The sequence below is a fragment of the Cuculus canorus genome, chromosome 5 (genome assembly GCF_017976375.1).
Source record: "Cuculus canorus isolate bCucCan1 chromosome 5, bCucCan1.pri, whole genome shotgun sequence".
In the NCBI taxonomy this organism is placed as follows: domain Eukaryota; kingdom Metazoa; phylum Chordata; class Aves; order Cuculiformes; family Cuculidae; genus Cuculus; species Cuculus canorus.
Genome location: NC_071405.1, coordinates 25,271,201 through 25,285,944, shown reverse-complemented (window position 1 = coordinate 25,285,944; position 14,744 = coordinate 25,271,201). Strand labels below are relative to the sequence as shown.

Sequence of the window (14,744 nt, the reverse complement as noted above, 5' to 3'; positions counted from 1 at the left end):
TCTAAAAGGAAACCAAGCAGCAGGAGATACAAAGAAAGGAAGAAAGAGAAAGAAACATCAGCATGCTCCTGTGCCTGGGTACTGAACTAGGTGAACCTCTAGTTTAAGCTGAGCGTGGTCATTTATATGGCTTATAGAATAGTGTTATCTATGCATGTACTGTGTATCTGTGGACTCAACTCAGAGCCAAAGCTTAAGCATTTATTTCCTTTTGCTATGCCCAGGGGTGTCTTAGACAACAGTATGAGGATGACAATTAAGAGCATTTTTATTTCCTCAATTAACAGCAACACTTCTATCAATCAGCTCAGTGTTTCAGTAGGAAATAACTAGAAGTCAAAGCCAACTTACATGACTCGGTAGTTTAGGAGCATTCGTTATTAAAAAAGAAATCCTTACTTTTCGGTAGCTTACAAGGGTCTTTTTATCACTTCTTTGAATGACTGAAGCAGATGAATTTATATTTGTATACTTATTCACAGTTTTGGTCTTTTTACTATCATTGGTCATACTTTTTACAATCATGTGAATACTGCTTACCAGTGTACCTTCACAAAGACTCTAACTAGATCTATAATCTGCCTTATTTAATATTTCTGGGTTTTGCTCTTTTATTTCTCTGTTTATTTCTTTTAATTGAAATATCTCATTACTAGCTTGTTTTTCCCATCAGATTCACACCAAACATTCCTGTGTAAAATTAATTTTCTTAACATGAATTAGCTGCCAGTATATCAATTCAAAACTATTTTTTTCTCTACATCTATCACCTTACTGTATATGGCAAATCTGGTTTTAGTCCATTAAAAACAGAAAAATGAGAATAAAGCTTTTAGTGGCAAAATAACACCTTCCTCATTGTTCAGGTGCAGAAGATTTTTACACTCAGACTTGAAGATATAAGTGCTTGATCTAAACTTTATTGGCAAATGTTACTTTGTTTGCAGTCGCTCATCTCCTACAATAATCTTTAACTAACATCCATAGTCTCACATTGGTATTATCTTCACATTCAATAAATTACATACCTTTCTCAAGGTAAATTTCAAGATGTTGAATTTTCCAAAGTTGTGACAAAAATTTAAAATATCAACAATTTTCCTGAAGATGTTTTTGTAATTTTCTTCCATTTTATTGGTAAATGTTAGAAGAGTTTATTCCTTGGTAACATCTTAAAAAAATTAAAGTTAGTTTGGCACATTTTAATAATTTCCATTTGGAAATCTTGACAAAGCCAATGCCTTCCTGAAAATGTTCTGATTTCACTGACTCTGCTTTCTTACATGGAAGTTGGTCCCTCAGAAAACCTCCAAGAACCTTTTCTGAGGAAATATTTTTAATGGGGATGTCAAGGGCTACAGGAAGAATCTGAGTACTTGCACAATCTAGCAAAGTTCTCAGATGCAGAAAAAAGTTGAAGTGAACATCTGTAAGATAGTTTGTAAGTAATACAATGTTGAAGCTGTAGCTCAGTTATAAGCCTACCATCGTTTAAGATGAAGTGGAATGGAGTGGGACCCCCAGCTTAAAGTATTTATATACTTCTTAGCTTTGGCCATGTACTGTGTACCCATGGAACAGTGACAGAAATACCTGGTTTTAAAATAAACTGTGAAGGCAAGTATGTTTAGAACGTGCTGGTAAAAAATTATACTTCCTTTGGAGACAGGGAATCCTGTTACACTTAGTCCTGGCTTGCAGGATGCTATTACTGGTGAGGAGATCCTATTCACTGTGCTTCATAAATTACCTCAAGAGGCATCCCAGTAGTTTAGAGAGCTCCAAAGAGCAGAGGATGCTAAGTGTCATCTGTGCTATAATATTTGGGTGTTGGGTTTTGAGTTATAGTTAATTAGGAGTGTGGAGGCGAATTAGAAAAACAAATGTGTTTGTTAAGAGATTAATTCAATCATCATTAGTAGGAGAGCTGGAGCATTCACAAATGCTGGAGACCAGTTCAAACAGGTTTTCGTAATCCCCACCTACCTAAGTTCTACCAAAGGCTTTAATTTAAAAAACATTGCATCATTGAAGAAAAAAAATACTCTCACTGGATGATCAATGAACCTGAGAGCAGGACATCATCACCTAGAAGTTCTTGTGACCTGATTAACCTTTTCACTCTCTATGGCTGAGCCCCATTTTTGCTGACCCCAGCCCTAGGAGTGCCACAATGCTCTACTGCTCTATGGAAGAAGATACTTGGGTATTCTGTGAAAATCTATCTGTGGTCCCCAAAGACTGACTTTTGCTGAAGGTTCTTGCTGTGATTCTTTTGGGAATTCCTTCCTCCATGGTTCTTCAACAAGCTCTATTGGCCATTGCAGGAGGGAGAGGCACAACGTACCGAGAGGATGAGAGCGGTCTGCAAGTCACAGTGGGTGATGTGAAGGAGGACAGAGAAAGAATGTCAATATGCAGGAGCTGACACCAGACAGGATATTGACTAGTTTTGGGTAGGGAAGTTTTGATCTGTACTGAAAAAGCCACAGTTTCAGCAGTTTTCTGTTAAAATTAGCAAATCTCAGATGCTTGTGTAATGGATGATTACATTGAAAAATGCTTTTTTTTTTTTACTTGTCTTTGTATTGATGTAGGTTGATCTAGTATTTTTAAAACCTGTGTGGTGTTGACCTAAATCATCTCCCAAAAGAGTTAATAGCAGTGGCCTGAGTAAAGCTTAATCTATGCTGTATATATTCAAAATAAAATCTGAATCTGTCTTCCTTCTGTGTTTGTTCCCTGGTGGACTCCTGTGTTTGTACCTTCATTTTCAACAGAGCTGTTCTTTGTGAGTAGAGACTAGTAAGAAGTAATAAACAAGGTAAATTGCCTCTGTGGCTTGCAAGACCACTTTCTGGATCCTTTCTTTGAGCATTAGCCAAAATCCATATTGTGTGCTTGGGCAGCTGATCTTCTGAGTCACAGAATAATGTCATTATTGTTTACTTCAATCTACTTTGATCAGCCTTACTTGATCAGTTGTATGATTAAAGGTAGGCACTCTCTTTGGTATCATGCAGGAGTACACAGGAGGTAAAGGAAGCAGTACAGATGAGATGGTCCCAGATAGTAGGGCCAGTGGACCAAATGAGAAGGTGAAGAAGAACTTTTTAATGAAGGCTTTCAAAATAATGTTAGTTGCTTAAGTCTTGAATTACTCATTGGGATGGTTCTTGTTAACTGTATTTTCATGTTGTATAGACACATATTTATCACAATTTTAAGTAGTATATTGCTGTTGGAAACCCATAATTAATTGATTAATTTCTTTCTTTCTTCAATGCAAGAATATTATTAGGAAAGAAGGATGGGCCAACTGTTACACAGCACTGGGCTGGGACTTGGGAGTTTCTGCTTCCCTTCCCAGACCAGTCATAGGTTCACTTGTATAAACTTAGCTTCCTGTCTGCTTATCCCTATACACTGAGGATGATCATCCTTCCTTTCTTTGTTTAAAGAGTCAGAACAGGATTCAAGGGCCATACCATAGCTAAACAGTATGAATTCAAAAGCACAAAACAGGACTGGCAATAGATAAAGAGGCATAGATAAAGGCAAAGATGTTAAACAACACCAGCCCCAATGCTGAACCCCATGGAACACTTGTCACCACCAGTCTCCACTTGAACATCGACCATTGACTACAATTCTTTGAGCAAGATAATCCAGCCAATTCATTACCCACTGAGTGGTTCATCCACCAAATCCATGTCTCTCCAATACAGTGACCAGAATGTCGTATGGGGCAGTTTCACATGCTTTGTACAAGTCCAGGTAGCTGATGTCAGTTACTCTGACAGTATCCACCAGTGCTGTAGCCCCATTGCAGAAGGCCACCAAATCCATAAGGCATGGATTGCCCTTAGTGAAGCCACATTGGCTGTTACCAGTCACCTCTTTATTTTCCATGTGCCTCAGCAGAGTTTCCTGGAGCATCTGCTCCATGGTCTTGCTGGGGCACAGAGGTGAGGCTGACAGGCCAATAGCTCCCCAGGTCTTCCTTTTCCCCTTTTTAAAAAATAGGGGTAATTTCCCCTTTTCCATTCAGTGGGAACTTCACTGGACTGCCTCAACTTCTCAAATATGGTGGATAGTGGTTTAGCAACTTCATCTGCCGGTTCCCTTAGGACCCACAGATGCATTTCATCGGGTCTCATGGCTTCATCAAGGGCAAGTCCTGCCTGACCAACCTAGTGGCTTCCTATGATGGGGTGATCACATCAGTGGACGGGGAGAAAACAATGCATGTAATCTGTCTGGACTCCTGTAAAACCTTTGACATGGTCCCGCACAACATCTATCTGTAGAAACGGGAGAGATATGGATTTTATGGGTGGACTCTTTGGTGAACGAGAGATTGGTTGGGTGATCATATTCAGAGAGTAGTGGTCAACGGCTCTCTGATCTTTAAGGTCCTTTCCAACCCAAACAATTTCAAGATTCTATGATTCTGTGGTTCTGTGGTTCTATGACTTGTGCATTTATGTGTGCTTAATCATCTCTCTCCATTCTATAATATATGTAGGTAGCTAGAATCTCTTGGATGCAAGCACTAAGCACACCAGGAAAGAAGAACTTTTCTGTAAAGTCCAGAGGACTTTTTGTGGAACCTTGCAACTAAGGAATGTTTCCAGTTTCACTTTGAAGCTGTATAAAGAAGCATCCTGGAGACCACAGATTTTTAAATTCTGTATCACTGTTATCAAGGGAGGTTCTGTGAGAAACATATTCTGTGATGGAATCAAATTCCAGTGCCCTGGTATCAAACTGATGAAAAATTATATTGTCTTCATTAAAGTCAATAAAAAACTGAACTGATGCTCATTGGAAGTAAGTTTTTAATTTCACATCATCTTGTCTCAATGAGGAAGTTAGATGTGTCATTTTTATCTTACAGACAAGAAAACTGAATCCCAGCAGAGAATGCTAGTGATATTCCAAAGATCAAAGATGAGCTGCTCAACAGAACTAGCAATCTAACTGAATTTTCAGCTCAGTGGTTCTGTCATCAAGCAGTCCTACCCATCCTCAAGTCATTCCAATATCCTGAGAAGTATTTGAACAACAGAAAATATTCTTGGAGATCTTCATAGACAATAAGACTGCAACATAGATATTTTGTCAACTAAACCTTCTTTTGAAAGGTTCTGGGCTGTAAACGAAGGTTTCCAATGTTAAAGTAATCTGTCTGCTTTCCTGCCCCTATTTCAGGGGGGGGCTCAAGTTTGTTATTAGTCCTGTGTCATATCTGCCAACCTGCACACTTCTATAGCAGCAGTAGAAGGTTTAGTTATTGGAGTACCATACCTGTAATACGTGCTACATTTTAGTGGGTGATTTGTAACAGGTGTTGATTTTCCAACCAAAAAATGGTGATATTTGTTAACTATTGTCATAGTATACTTTTTAAATTATAGTCCCTGCTTAATAATTAGTTCATACCCATTATTAGCAATACCAATTCAAATGAACAACAGTTCTGTGAGCAGAACTTTCCTCTCCTTATGAATGTTCTCATCACCATATACAGACTGTATTTCATCCCCCTTTCTCATTCCCCTAAACTAATAAATTTTTCATTCCTAGCAGGACAGTAGATTCTCCAACAAGTGCCAAAAACATGGCATGATCACTGTGTGCAGATTGGGCCTTTTTAACTCTTCATATATCTCATCCATACTAGAAGAACCATAGTTCACCAGACATGCATACATTTTCTATCTTAACAATTTTCCCTGCACTCTGACTGCCTGATACTTGCCAAAGACTATTAAATACCACAAAACTATTCGGGGGGAGCGTGGGTTTTTGTTATTTCAATATTCTGGATTTTTATTGCTATTAAAAATAAGTAGTAGAGAACCAAGAACTAGTGCAGTAGATGAATTACCATTATAACTCTGATTAACGTGGATTCATGGCATAATTTTAGAGTTGAAATTATGATCAGTAGAGAGGTGGGACTCTAAATGGCTCTTGTCAGTGAGTGGTACACCTGGCACATGTGCATGGCTGGTCATTTTAATTTTAAGCTGGTGTAGCACTTTATTGCTACTGCTATAATGAAATGCTAGGGAAATGCCTTGTTAAAGTGTAGCTTAATGTTAATAAAAACAAAACAGTAATTAAAAGGCCTCACAAATGAAAAAGAAAACAAGAGACTTATAGTCATTTTATAACACGGTTTGTCCTTGACCATTATGACCTCTCTTTTATCCAGGCTTTTATGAGTAAAATAATCTGTGTTTGTAATCTTTTAAACCTAGAATTAGAAAGAACAAAGTAAAAAGGAAAGGGGACAAAGAAACAAAGAGGAAAACAAAGGAGGGAAGTGTCAAGGCAAAATTTATCTACATTCTTGTCTCTATGTTTATCTATGTTTGTAATGACAGAATTACACGAGTAAAAAAGTACAAGGAAAAAAGTTGTCACAAATGGAGAAACGCATTTCAAGTCACCTCTTAGTCATGTTTTTTTGTTGTTAACTGGAAAAATTTGGCCAGCTTGGTCCACTAGCATTTTATTCCTACTGGAAAAAGTTAGGAGAAACAAGTGGCATTTTTTTTCATTCCCGTAATCTCAACTTATGCAAGAAGGGCAAGGAGAGGTGAGTGGCACACAGTGCATGTATGAGAGTAGAGAAAACAGCTTGCTCCTTGTACTGCCAACACTTGCCCGGGGCAGTAACTCAGGTGCACACAGAACACAGATATATATATATATAGATATATAGATATATAAATAAAGGGACCACCTCAGTCAGAGCAGGAAAACCATCAGGGAAGCATGTCTATCACATATCCTCTCAATGGCATACAGTTGCAGTCAGATTGAGAAGGTACAGCTTGAGTCCATACTCAGACTGAGAATCAGGAGGAAGATTTGACTCTGCTCAGACTTTGGGAGAACACTGAGCGCTGCTGTCATGTGTGGCTGTCAGCTCCGTATGTGCTTTAGCAAAGCACAGATAGTTTGACTTCTGGCACCAGGAGTTAGCATCTGTTTCAAGTGGTTCCAGGCACAACCTCCTGGTTTCTTCTTGAGTCCTAATTACGCAACGTTTATGCTAAACTCCTCCACATGGTCAGCTGGAACAGAAAGTCTCAGCTACTATTAGAAATAGCTGAAGATTGTCAGCTCTACTGGCCGAATTGTGGAGATGATCCTCAGAAACCCTATTTCATCAATATTTGCTCTGTTTCCTCCTTTTTGGTTGGCTCTAATTTTTATCATGTCTGTTTAATGTTTAACAGTGGAAATTAAGCAGAAGATGATGTAGCGGTATAAGTAAGAGTGTGGAGAAGAGCATGGTCAGCTGAATGCAGTAGGGCTTCTGATTTTGTAAGTACTACATGTGCATTTTGCTTAGAGACTAGCAACTGATGCTTTCTGTGGTTGGTGGAATTTTCATGTTAGGTTAATTCCATTTGTCTGCTTGTGACTTGGTTGTGTGTGGATGTTGCCATGAAATGTTAATCAAGCAAACAAGCAAGGGACTGGTGGGAGCTGATTTTCTCAGGGAAAAATTATAATAAAATAATCTTTAAAGTCATGTGGACTTATTAATTAGTTATTAAAGCAGAATACTGATGAAATCATCTTTTAAATTGAAAACAGCCTGCACAGTGACTTGAAATTAACATAATCCCACTAGTGACTGAACAGCCAGGTCCAATTTATAAACTCTTCTGTTGACTTAATGTATAAAGCAACCATTGAATTGCTAAGGCCAGGCTCTCTAATTAGGACTGGGTGAGTGTAAGGGGTGGGTGGAAGGCCACAATTTAAATTTAATTAGCCCTTTTATTCCCATAGACAAACTAATTTGTGGTTTGGCATAGAATTATTTTCTGGTTTTCCAATTTGCATATTAAAAATACAGCCCAGATTTAGTAGTCTTTCCAAGTTCCTTAGCTTTGAAATGGTAATAAAAACAAAATAATGCGGCTGCAATTTTCTAATTTCAAATTAATGTGATTAACATCTCTAAAGGCAATGTATGTAGGCAAAACTATATTCAGTATTTTCCAGTTCCCAATAGAAGTACTTGTTTAGTATTTCTATAGATGTACTATGAGAAGTTTTTTAACTGATCTATTATAATAGAAGTTAAAACCAGAGCCATGCCGAATGTTTGCTGCAGAAAAAAACATAATCTTTGTTTCAGAAATTCTTTGAAGTTTAATCTAAAATCTCTTTGGACACAGGAAGTGGCTGGGACAGACAAAACTTATCTTCTTTTTAAGAGTGTAATATCTGAAATAACTATAGAAAAATAGTTTATGAATTGTTAAAAGCAAGTACTTTTGAAACACCCTCTGTACTAGATGGTTGCTTCATTTGTCTGCAGTACATAAAGGTAGTGCATTTGGCTGGGAAGAAGAGGAAGAATTGTGCTTAAAAGAGATGCAAATAGTTGAGTCATATTCCCATGGACAGCCATATTCCATCTTTTTATTTAAGGAAGTTAAAATTTAGCCTTCCCTCTTCTTAGTGCGGGTCGCTACAGTGGTCACTGACAGCTCTCACTCAGCATACTTAGATCCAAACAAATATGAGAACACACAGCTAGTACGCATATTTGTTATAAAAACAAAAAGACCATCATATCAATAAAAAATTCACCAAGAATCCTGGAACGTGGGCTGCCTTCAGAAACTCTGCATAAATCTTTAGATAATAGATAAAGTCATCTTTCACATCTGGAGCTGAATACAGGAATGAGAGAAGGTCACCTTTGCAGGACATTGGAAAATGCATTCCTGGAAGAGAAGGACACAAACAGGCTGACTTGACTGGAAACCAGAAGAAGAGGAGCCACAACAGTAGAAAAGTTCTAGAAATGCAAGGGAAATAAAGCCTTTTTTTTTTTTTTTTCGAAGGTATCTTGTTACATTTCTGAAATGTGTTTATAAGAGATGCCTCCTCAGAAGAGCAGGCAACTGAATTCAGTAAACTAGAGACTTGCTCCAGGGCAGGAGGCTTATGTGAAGTATGCAGTGTTGGCATTGGGAGAACAAGCATAACCGAGATACCCATCCTCTCCAAAGGGATTAACCTGAGTGTCCCTTGGTTTCCAAATAGGACTGGTGCTCCTCTTTGCCTCTTGGACCTAGGTACTTCCTATGTATCTAGAAGGAGCTACACATTCCATGAGGGTTGACTCACAGTGAGAGGCAAACCACTACTTAACAAGTTAAAAATGCTTGATGCAGTCCCTAAAAGGGGAGTCCCTTCCTTCCAAACATGCACCTCATCATCTGGTGGAAAGCTGCTGTTTTACATACATCTTTATGACCAGTTTTGAGTGTCCTGCTGCCATGGCACAGAGTGCTCCAGGCTTTTGTCTTGAATTTTGCTTTGAAGTTATGTAGGTGACTTTCATCCATCACTTATCAGCTGTGGCCAATGACTGGCCATGTGAGTAAGTAACCATGAAGTAAACAGGGGTGTGAATTTAACGAGCACCAAGTAGTCCATGAGAGCTGTCTGTTCCTGTGCTGCTTCCTGATGAAAGAGGGCTTTTATCCCACTTCCAGTGAGAAGTGATCTGCCTCACATTTCCTCACATTTACTGAACTACATTTGGGCAGGTACTGTGGAGTATTTGATGTCTTTTAAACCCACACTGTATCTTACCTAATGGTAACTGCTTTGTTTAGATATACCCAAAAGGAGAAAATTACCCAGGGAAGATCACGTCATTGTTAACAGTGATTATTATGGACTTTGGCTTTATATGTTAATTGCCAATGAAGAACAGAATTGCCTTTTCAGGGCAGTTGCAAAGGAATATTATGGTTTTATTATGGCTGACATTCTAATTTATAATTTGGTTGAATTCCTCAATGGTATTTGACATTTTGTCCATGGGCACTTTAAGTACGGGGCCTTGAGCAGCCTGGCCTAGTGATAGGTGTTCCTGCCCATGGCAGGAGGGTTGGAACTAGATGACCTTTATGATCTTTTCCAATCCAAACCATTCCATGATCCTATGATTCTATGATTAGAACTTTACTGTTACGCTGTACAATATTTATATTAAACTATTCATTATTTCTGACTATCAAGCTTATCATTACCACTTTCTCATCTAATGACTGTTTATTTTGTGACAGAATAATTCGAAAAGAAGATGAAGTATCTCCTGTGCCTGTGTTTACTCCTTGATGTTCTTTGTGCTGTAATCCATTGCCACCATGGAGACATTTGTCATGAAGTCAATAATACAAAACTGCCAGATGGAACAGAAAATTTATTAACGCATAGCTGTGACAAGCAAGGCTCTAACTATGCAGATTTTGTATTTAGATTTTACAAGCAGGCTATATCAAAAGAAGCCGATAAAAATGTTTTCTTTTCTCCCATGAGCATCTCCACTGCTTTTGCCATGCTGGCTGTTGGTGCTAAGACAACCACCCTGTCCCAGATTGTTGAAGGACTGGGTTTTAACAGTCTCCCTGAGACTCGCGTGCATGATATACATGAAAGTTTTCATAAAGTTTTAGCAGTACTGAACTGTACTGCTGTTAACATCACATTAAATATAGGGAATGCCCTTTTTACAGGTACTGGGTATGAACTACAGGAGACATTTTTACAAAATACCAAACAGTTTTATGATGCAGAATTTATGTCTAGCAATTTCCATAACCCAGAGGAAGCTAAGAATCAAATCAATACATACGTAGAGGAGAAAACCAAGGGGAAAATTCCTGAATTAATTGCTCATCTTGATCCAAGTACTGTATTGGTTCTTGTTAACTACATTTATTTCAAAGGTAAGATACTTAGCATAGTGTTCTCATAGATTATTTTGATGCAAAACAAAAATTATAGAGAACTCCTGATGATTTATTAACAAAGTGACTATTTAGGTCTATTTAGGAAAGAGCCAAACTGTTCAGGACCTTCAAAGTAAAGATTAGATCCGGCCAAAAGCACTGTATCCAATTGTAGAGTATTATCAATTACTTGATTTTGTCTGTATGCCTGAAAGCTTTGGACAGAGAAGTCCCACTCTAGAAAATTGTCTCATAGAGGGACCCGGTTGTCATGTGCACATTGTCTCACTGGTCCAAGAGTGCAATGACTAATGATATTTCGAAGATAACTATGTGAGTGTATGTGCCAGTCAAACCTTTAGTGGACTGATATCCTCGCACCTCCAGGATCCCCACTGTTATGGTAGAAATACTAGACATGCTGTGTGAAAACTTGGGACATAGTATTCCAAGGACCTGTGCTTCTGAAGTCCCTGCTAAATGTTGGGATCCTATATTCTATTGATAAGTTCCTTACCAGGGTGAGTGCAGTCAGATTGCATTGGGTACGGCCCAACAGCAAAGGCATAACAAGATCCTATGGCTGTGTTCAAATCTCTGAATTTAAATGGCATAAAAGGCACAAGTGGTGTGAACATACGTCTATGATAGAAATGTGATTCTCTCAGTTGGTCCTAATAAACCTTTGACTGTTTTAAAGCAAGACAAGACTTGCTAACTTTAATTATGCTGAACTTACTGCACAGTTAAAATGCTTTACTTTGTGCTATGCAGGAGGCTGAAGTGATTTAATGGTCCTTGTCTCCCATAAACAGCCCTCCAATGTCCTGATATTTAAGTTCATCTGATTTATATCAGCCATTTTTTATGATCTTCACATGTTTGAATGCAACATCTTCTCTTTCCCCAATTAGCTGCCTGGCAAAAATCTTTTGATCCCTTGCGTACATATGAGGATGATTTTTTTGTGAACAAATATGCACCTGTTAGAGTCAACATGATGCAGTGTGACAGTAGCTATTATAGTTACTATGACGAGGATCTCTCTTGCGAGGTGGTTGAGGTCCCTTACCAAGGCACTGCACGAGCATTGTTCATTCTGCCTGATGATGGAAAGATGAAGCAAGTGGAAGATGCTCTCTCCAAGGAAACTATTTGTAAATGGGATAACAGACTTGATACGAGGTAACTCTAGGGAGGTGGATTACTATATTGGAGGACACATTATTATTTTTAAGAGAAAGCATTATTTTCAGATATCCTTCTCTTGGATATAATATCCTGAGTTCATAAAGCGGTGTTTTAAGTGATTCCCAAGAGGAGTCAGAGCAGAGCATAATCAATAAGCAACTGCAAGCTCTCTGACCTGATAGAAGGAGACATAGTTTTGTAACAACTATTTGAAGACTTGCTTGGCTACCATACCTCTTCTCTCATGCTACTAACATAATTAATTTGCTTTATTGTGTTGTCAATTTTGTCTTCCTTTTCCCTTGTTTTGGACATTCCAGAATTGGTCTGTTTACTCTGTGTAGCCCTCTAGCCACAAAAGTCTGCTAGGTGTGCATATTTTGGCAATGGGATGTAAGGGTGGCAAAGAATAATTCAGAGTTTTTTTCCCAAATCAAAGGGAGAATGTAGATACAAGAAGATAGCACTGGCACAGGTTGCCCAGGGAAGCTGTGGCTGCCCCCTCCCTGGAAGTGTTTAAGGCCAGGTTGGATGGGGCTTTGGGCAGCCTGGTCTAGTGGGAGGTGTCCCTGCCCATCGCAGGGGGCTTGGAACTGGATGGTCTTTAAGGTCTCTTCCAACCCAAGCTATTAAGATTCTATGATTCTCTCTGGATGATGATATTTCTCAGGGAATAGGAATGCTACCATCAAACACATTACCAATCAAAAGAATGCTTTCAAGTGTCACTGAATTGCATACTATCCAGCCTTCTTGCTGAAACAAGGCTGTAATGCTTCACTGCTGTTTCATTTTCTTTGTTCAACAGGAGATTAAATCTACGGTTACCAAAGATTTCTATCAGTGGGTCTTACAACGTTAAAAACCTGTTACAGGAAATGGGCATTACTGAAGTATTCTCTAGTAATGCTGATCTGTCTGGAGTTACTAGCAGCGGTAATCTTCAGGTTTCACAAGTAAGTAGGCAGACAGAGCTGGTGGTGGGGCAGTGGCTGGTTGTTCTGATCAATTACATCTGTGTTTTTTAAAGACTTGCCTTTCCTCCTTCTCTTGCTCAAGTTTTAAGTAAAACTCACAATGACAGGTAGGGACTGACTTTTCTATAAAGCTGGTTTGTTGTCTCATGTTTGTATTATTTTAAAGTTGTTATTAAAAGGCTAGATATCAAGTACATGGAAAAGTTGGACAAGATTTAAAATGAGTTCTTGGCACTGGAATATGATTGTTTACATGCATGTGTGTCAAGCAAATGATAAATTAGAGACATATTATGATATTAGTGTTGATTTTTAAATATTTTAATATTCTCAGAGTTTCCAGGAAATCTGCAGTTTTCAGTAGCAGAATTTCACCATTCCTATGATTTAATGTGCCAAAGATGCCAAATACTACCTCTGTATTTGCATTTAAATAGCACTAACTTTCAATTAACCTTAGAATAACAGAGAAAGTGTTGTTAGTGTAAACTCAAACCATTTAAGAAAATCAACCAGCTGGTGCATGGACTGTCAATATCCTCCCTCTATTCCAGCACTCATAAACTGCGTCTACAGTGCATCCATTTTTAATTTTGGCCCTCCCTCCCTGTTCGGTCCTGACACGCAAAACCCTCCTGTGGCTGGCTGTTGGAGATTTACCATGCAAGAAAGTTTGGTCCACTGGGTTTTATCAGTCCTTTCTTCTCCTAAATAATTCACAAGGAGATTGTATATCTTTACCCCCTGTTTGCTGTCCCGTATATAAACCACAGTGTTTGTTCCTTTTCCCTGAAGGCAATTCACAAGGCCCTGCTGGAAGTTGATGAGGCTGGAACTGAAGCTGCAGGAGCCACAGCCTTAATCCTCACCAGAGTTCTCCATCCTTCTGTTACCATCAAATTCAATAGACCTTTCATTATCCTGATTTCTGACAAAGCAACGGGCACCATACTTTTCATGGGGAAAATTGTTGATCCTACTAAGAAGTAGTTGCTGAGTTATTGGGCATGTCAGTTTTCAGCATGAGTTATTAATGTTTGTTCATATGGGTTAGCTAGTGCTGCTAACTACTCTGATTGAAGGATATTCAGAAGTGAATGACAAATTTCCTTACCAAACAAACAAGAAAAAAAAAAGAAAAAACCCGTAAAAAAATCCCCAAGCAACCAACAGTTTTAAAATGTAACTTTTCTGAAGTTAAGTAATTCAAATTAATAACACATTTTCTAATTTTTCTTTGGAAGCCTGCTGTTAGTTTTACAAGTGTATTCTCTCTGGTTAGCGTTTTTGTCCAAAGTGCTTTCAGTTCTGGGTTTCTCATCAGAAGCTTTATCCCTACAGGTGACAAGCACTCTGCAATTCTATTATGTCTTTTCTGGAACTTGCTGATGGCCAATGTTCGCCTGAACCAGTCCCTACAGAATTGTTCGTTCTTTAAATAGCTCTTTGCTGCCTAGGTCACTGTTGTTTACCCTCAACTCACCTGTTCTTTCTCACATGTTCCAACTCTTTCTTAGATGTCTTAAAAAAACATTGACAAAAAAGAGAAAAACCTTGAGAAGATAGGGTTATGCTATAGCACTCACTTTAAGTGTCTTTTTGCAGTCCACAGAGTCAGCAAAAAACTTGGAAAGACAATGACACTAGGCACAAACTGTCAAAGAACTGTCCTGCTACAATATCAACCATAAATTATTGCTATGTGTGATGAATAAAATCTGCACTGTCATTTAAATCCATCACCTCAGGACTGATTCTCAATCTTTCTTGTCTCTTCCTATGCGGTTTT

At 38.5% G+C, this 14,744-nt stretch overlaps 1 protein-coding gene across 1 annotated transcript; it reads left to right on the top strand.

Annotated features, from left to right (window-relative positions):
* The first annotated feature begins 7,249 nt into the window (after nucleotides 1-7,249).
* Nucleotides 7,250-14,694, top strand: LOC104057761 (serine protease inhibitor 2.1). The gene is made up of 5 exons (XM_009559181.2): nucleotides 7,250-7,344; nucleotides 10,122-10,784; nucleotides 11,702-11,972; nucleotides 12,787-12,934; nucleotides 13,751-14,694. Exons 2-5 carry the CDS (start codon nucleotides 10,139-10,141, stop codon nucleotides 13,943-13,945), a joined length of 1,260 nt encoding a protein of 419 aa, XP_009557476.2. The 5' UTR covers nucleotides 7,250-7,344; nucleotides 10,122-10,138; the 3' UTR covers nucleotides 13,946-14,694.
* The last annotated feature ends 50 nt before the right edge of the window (nucleotides 14,695-14,744 follow it).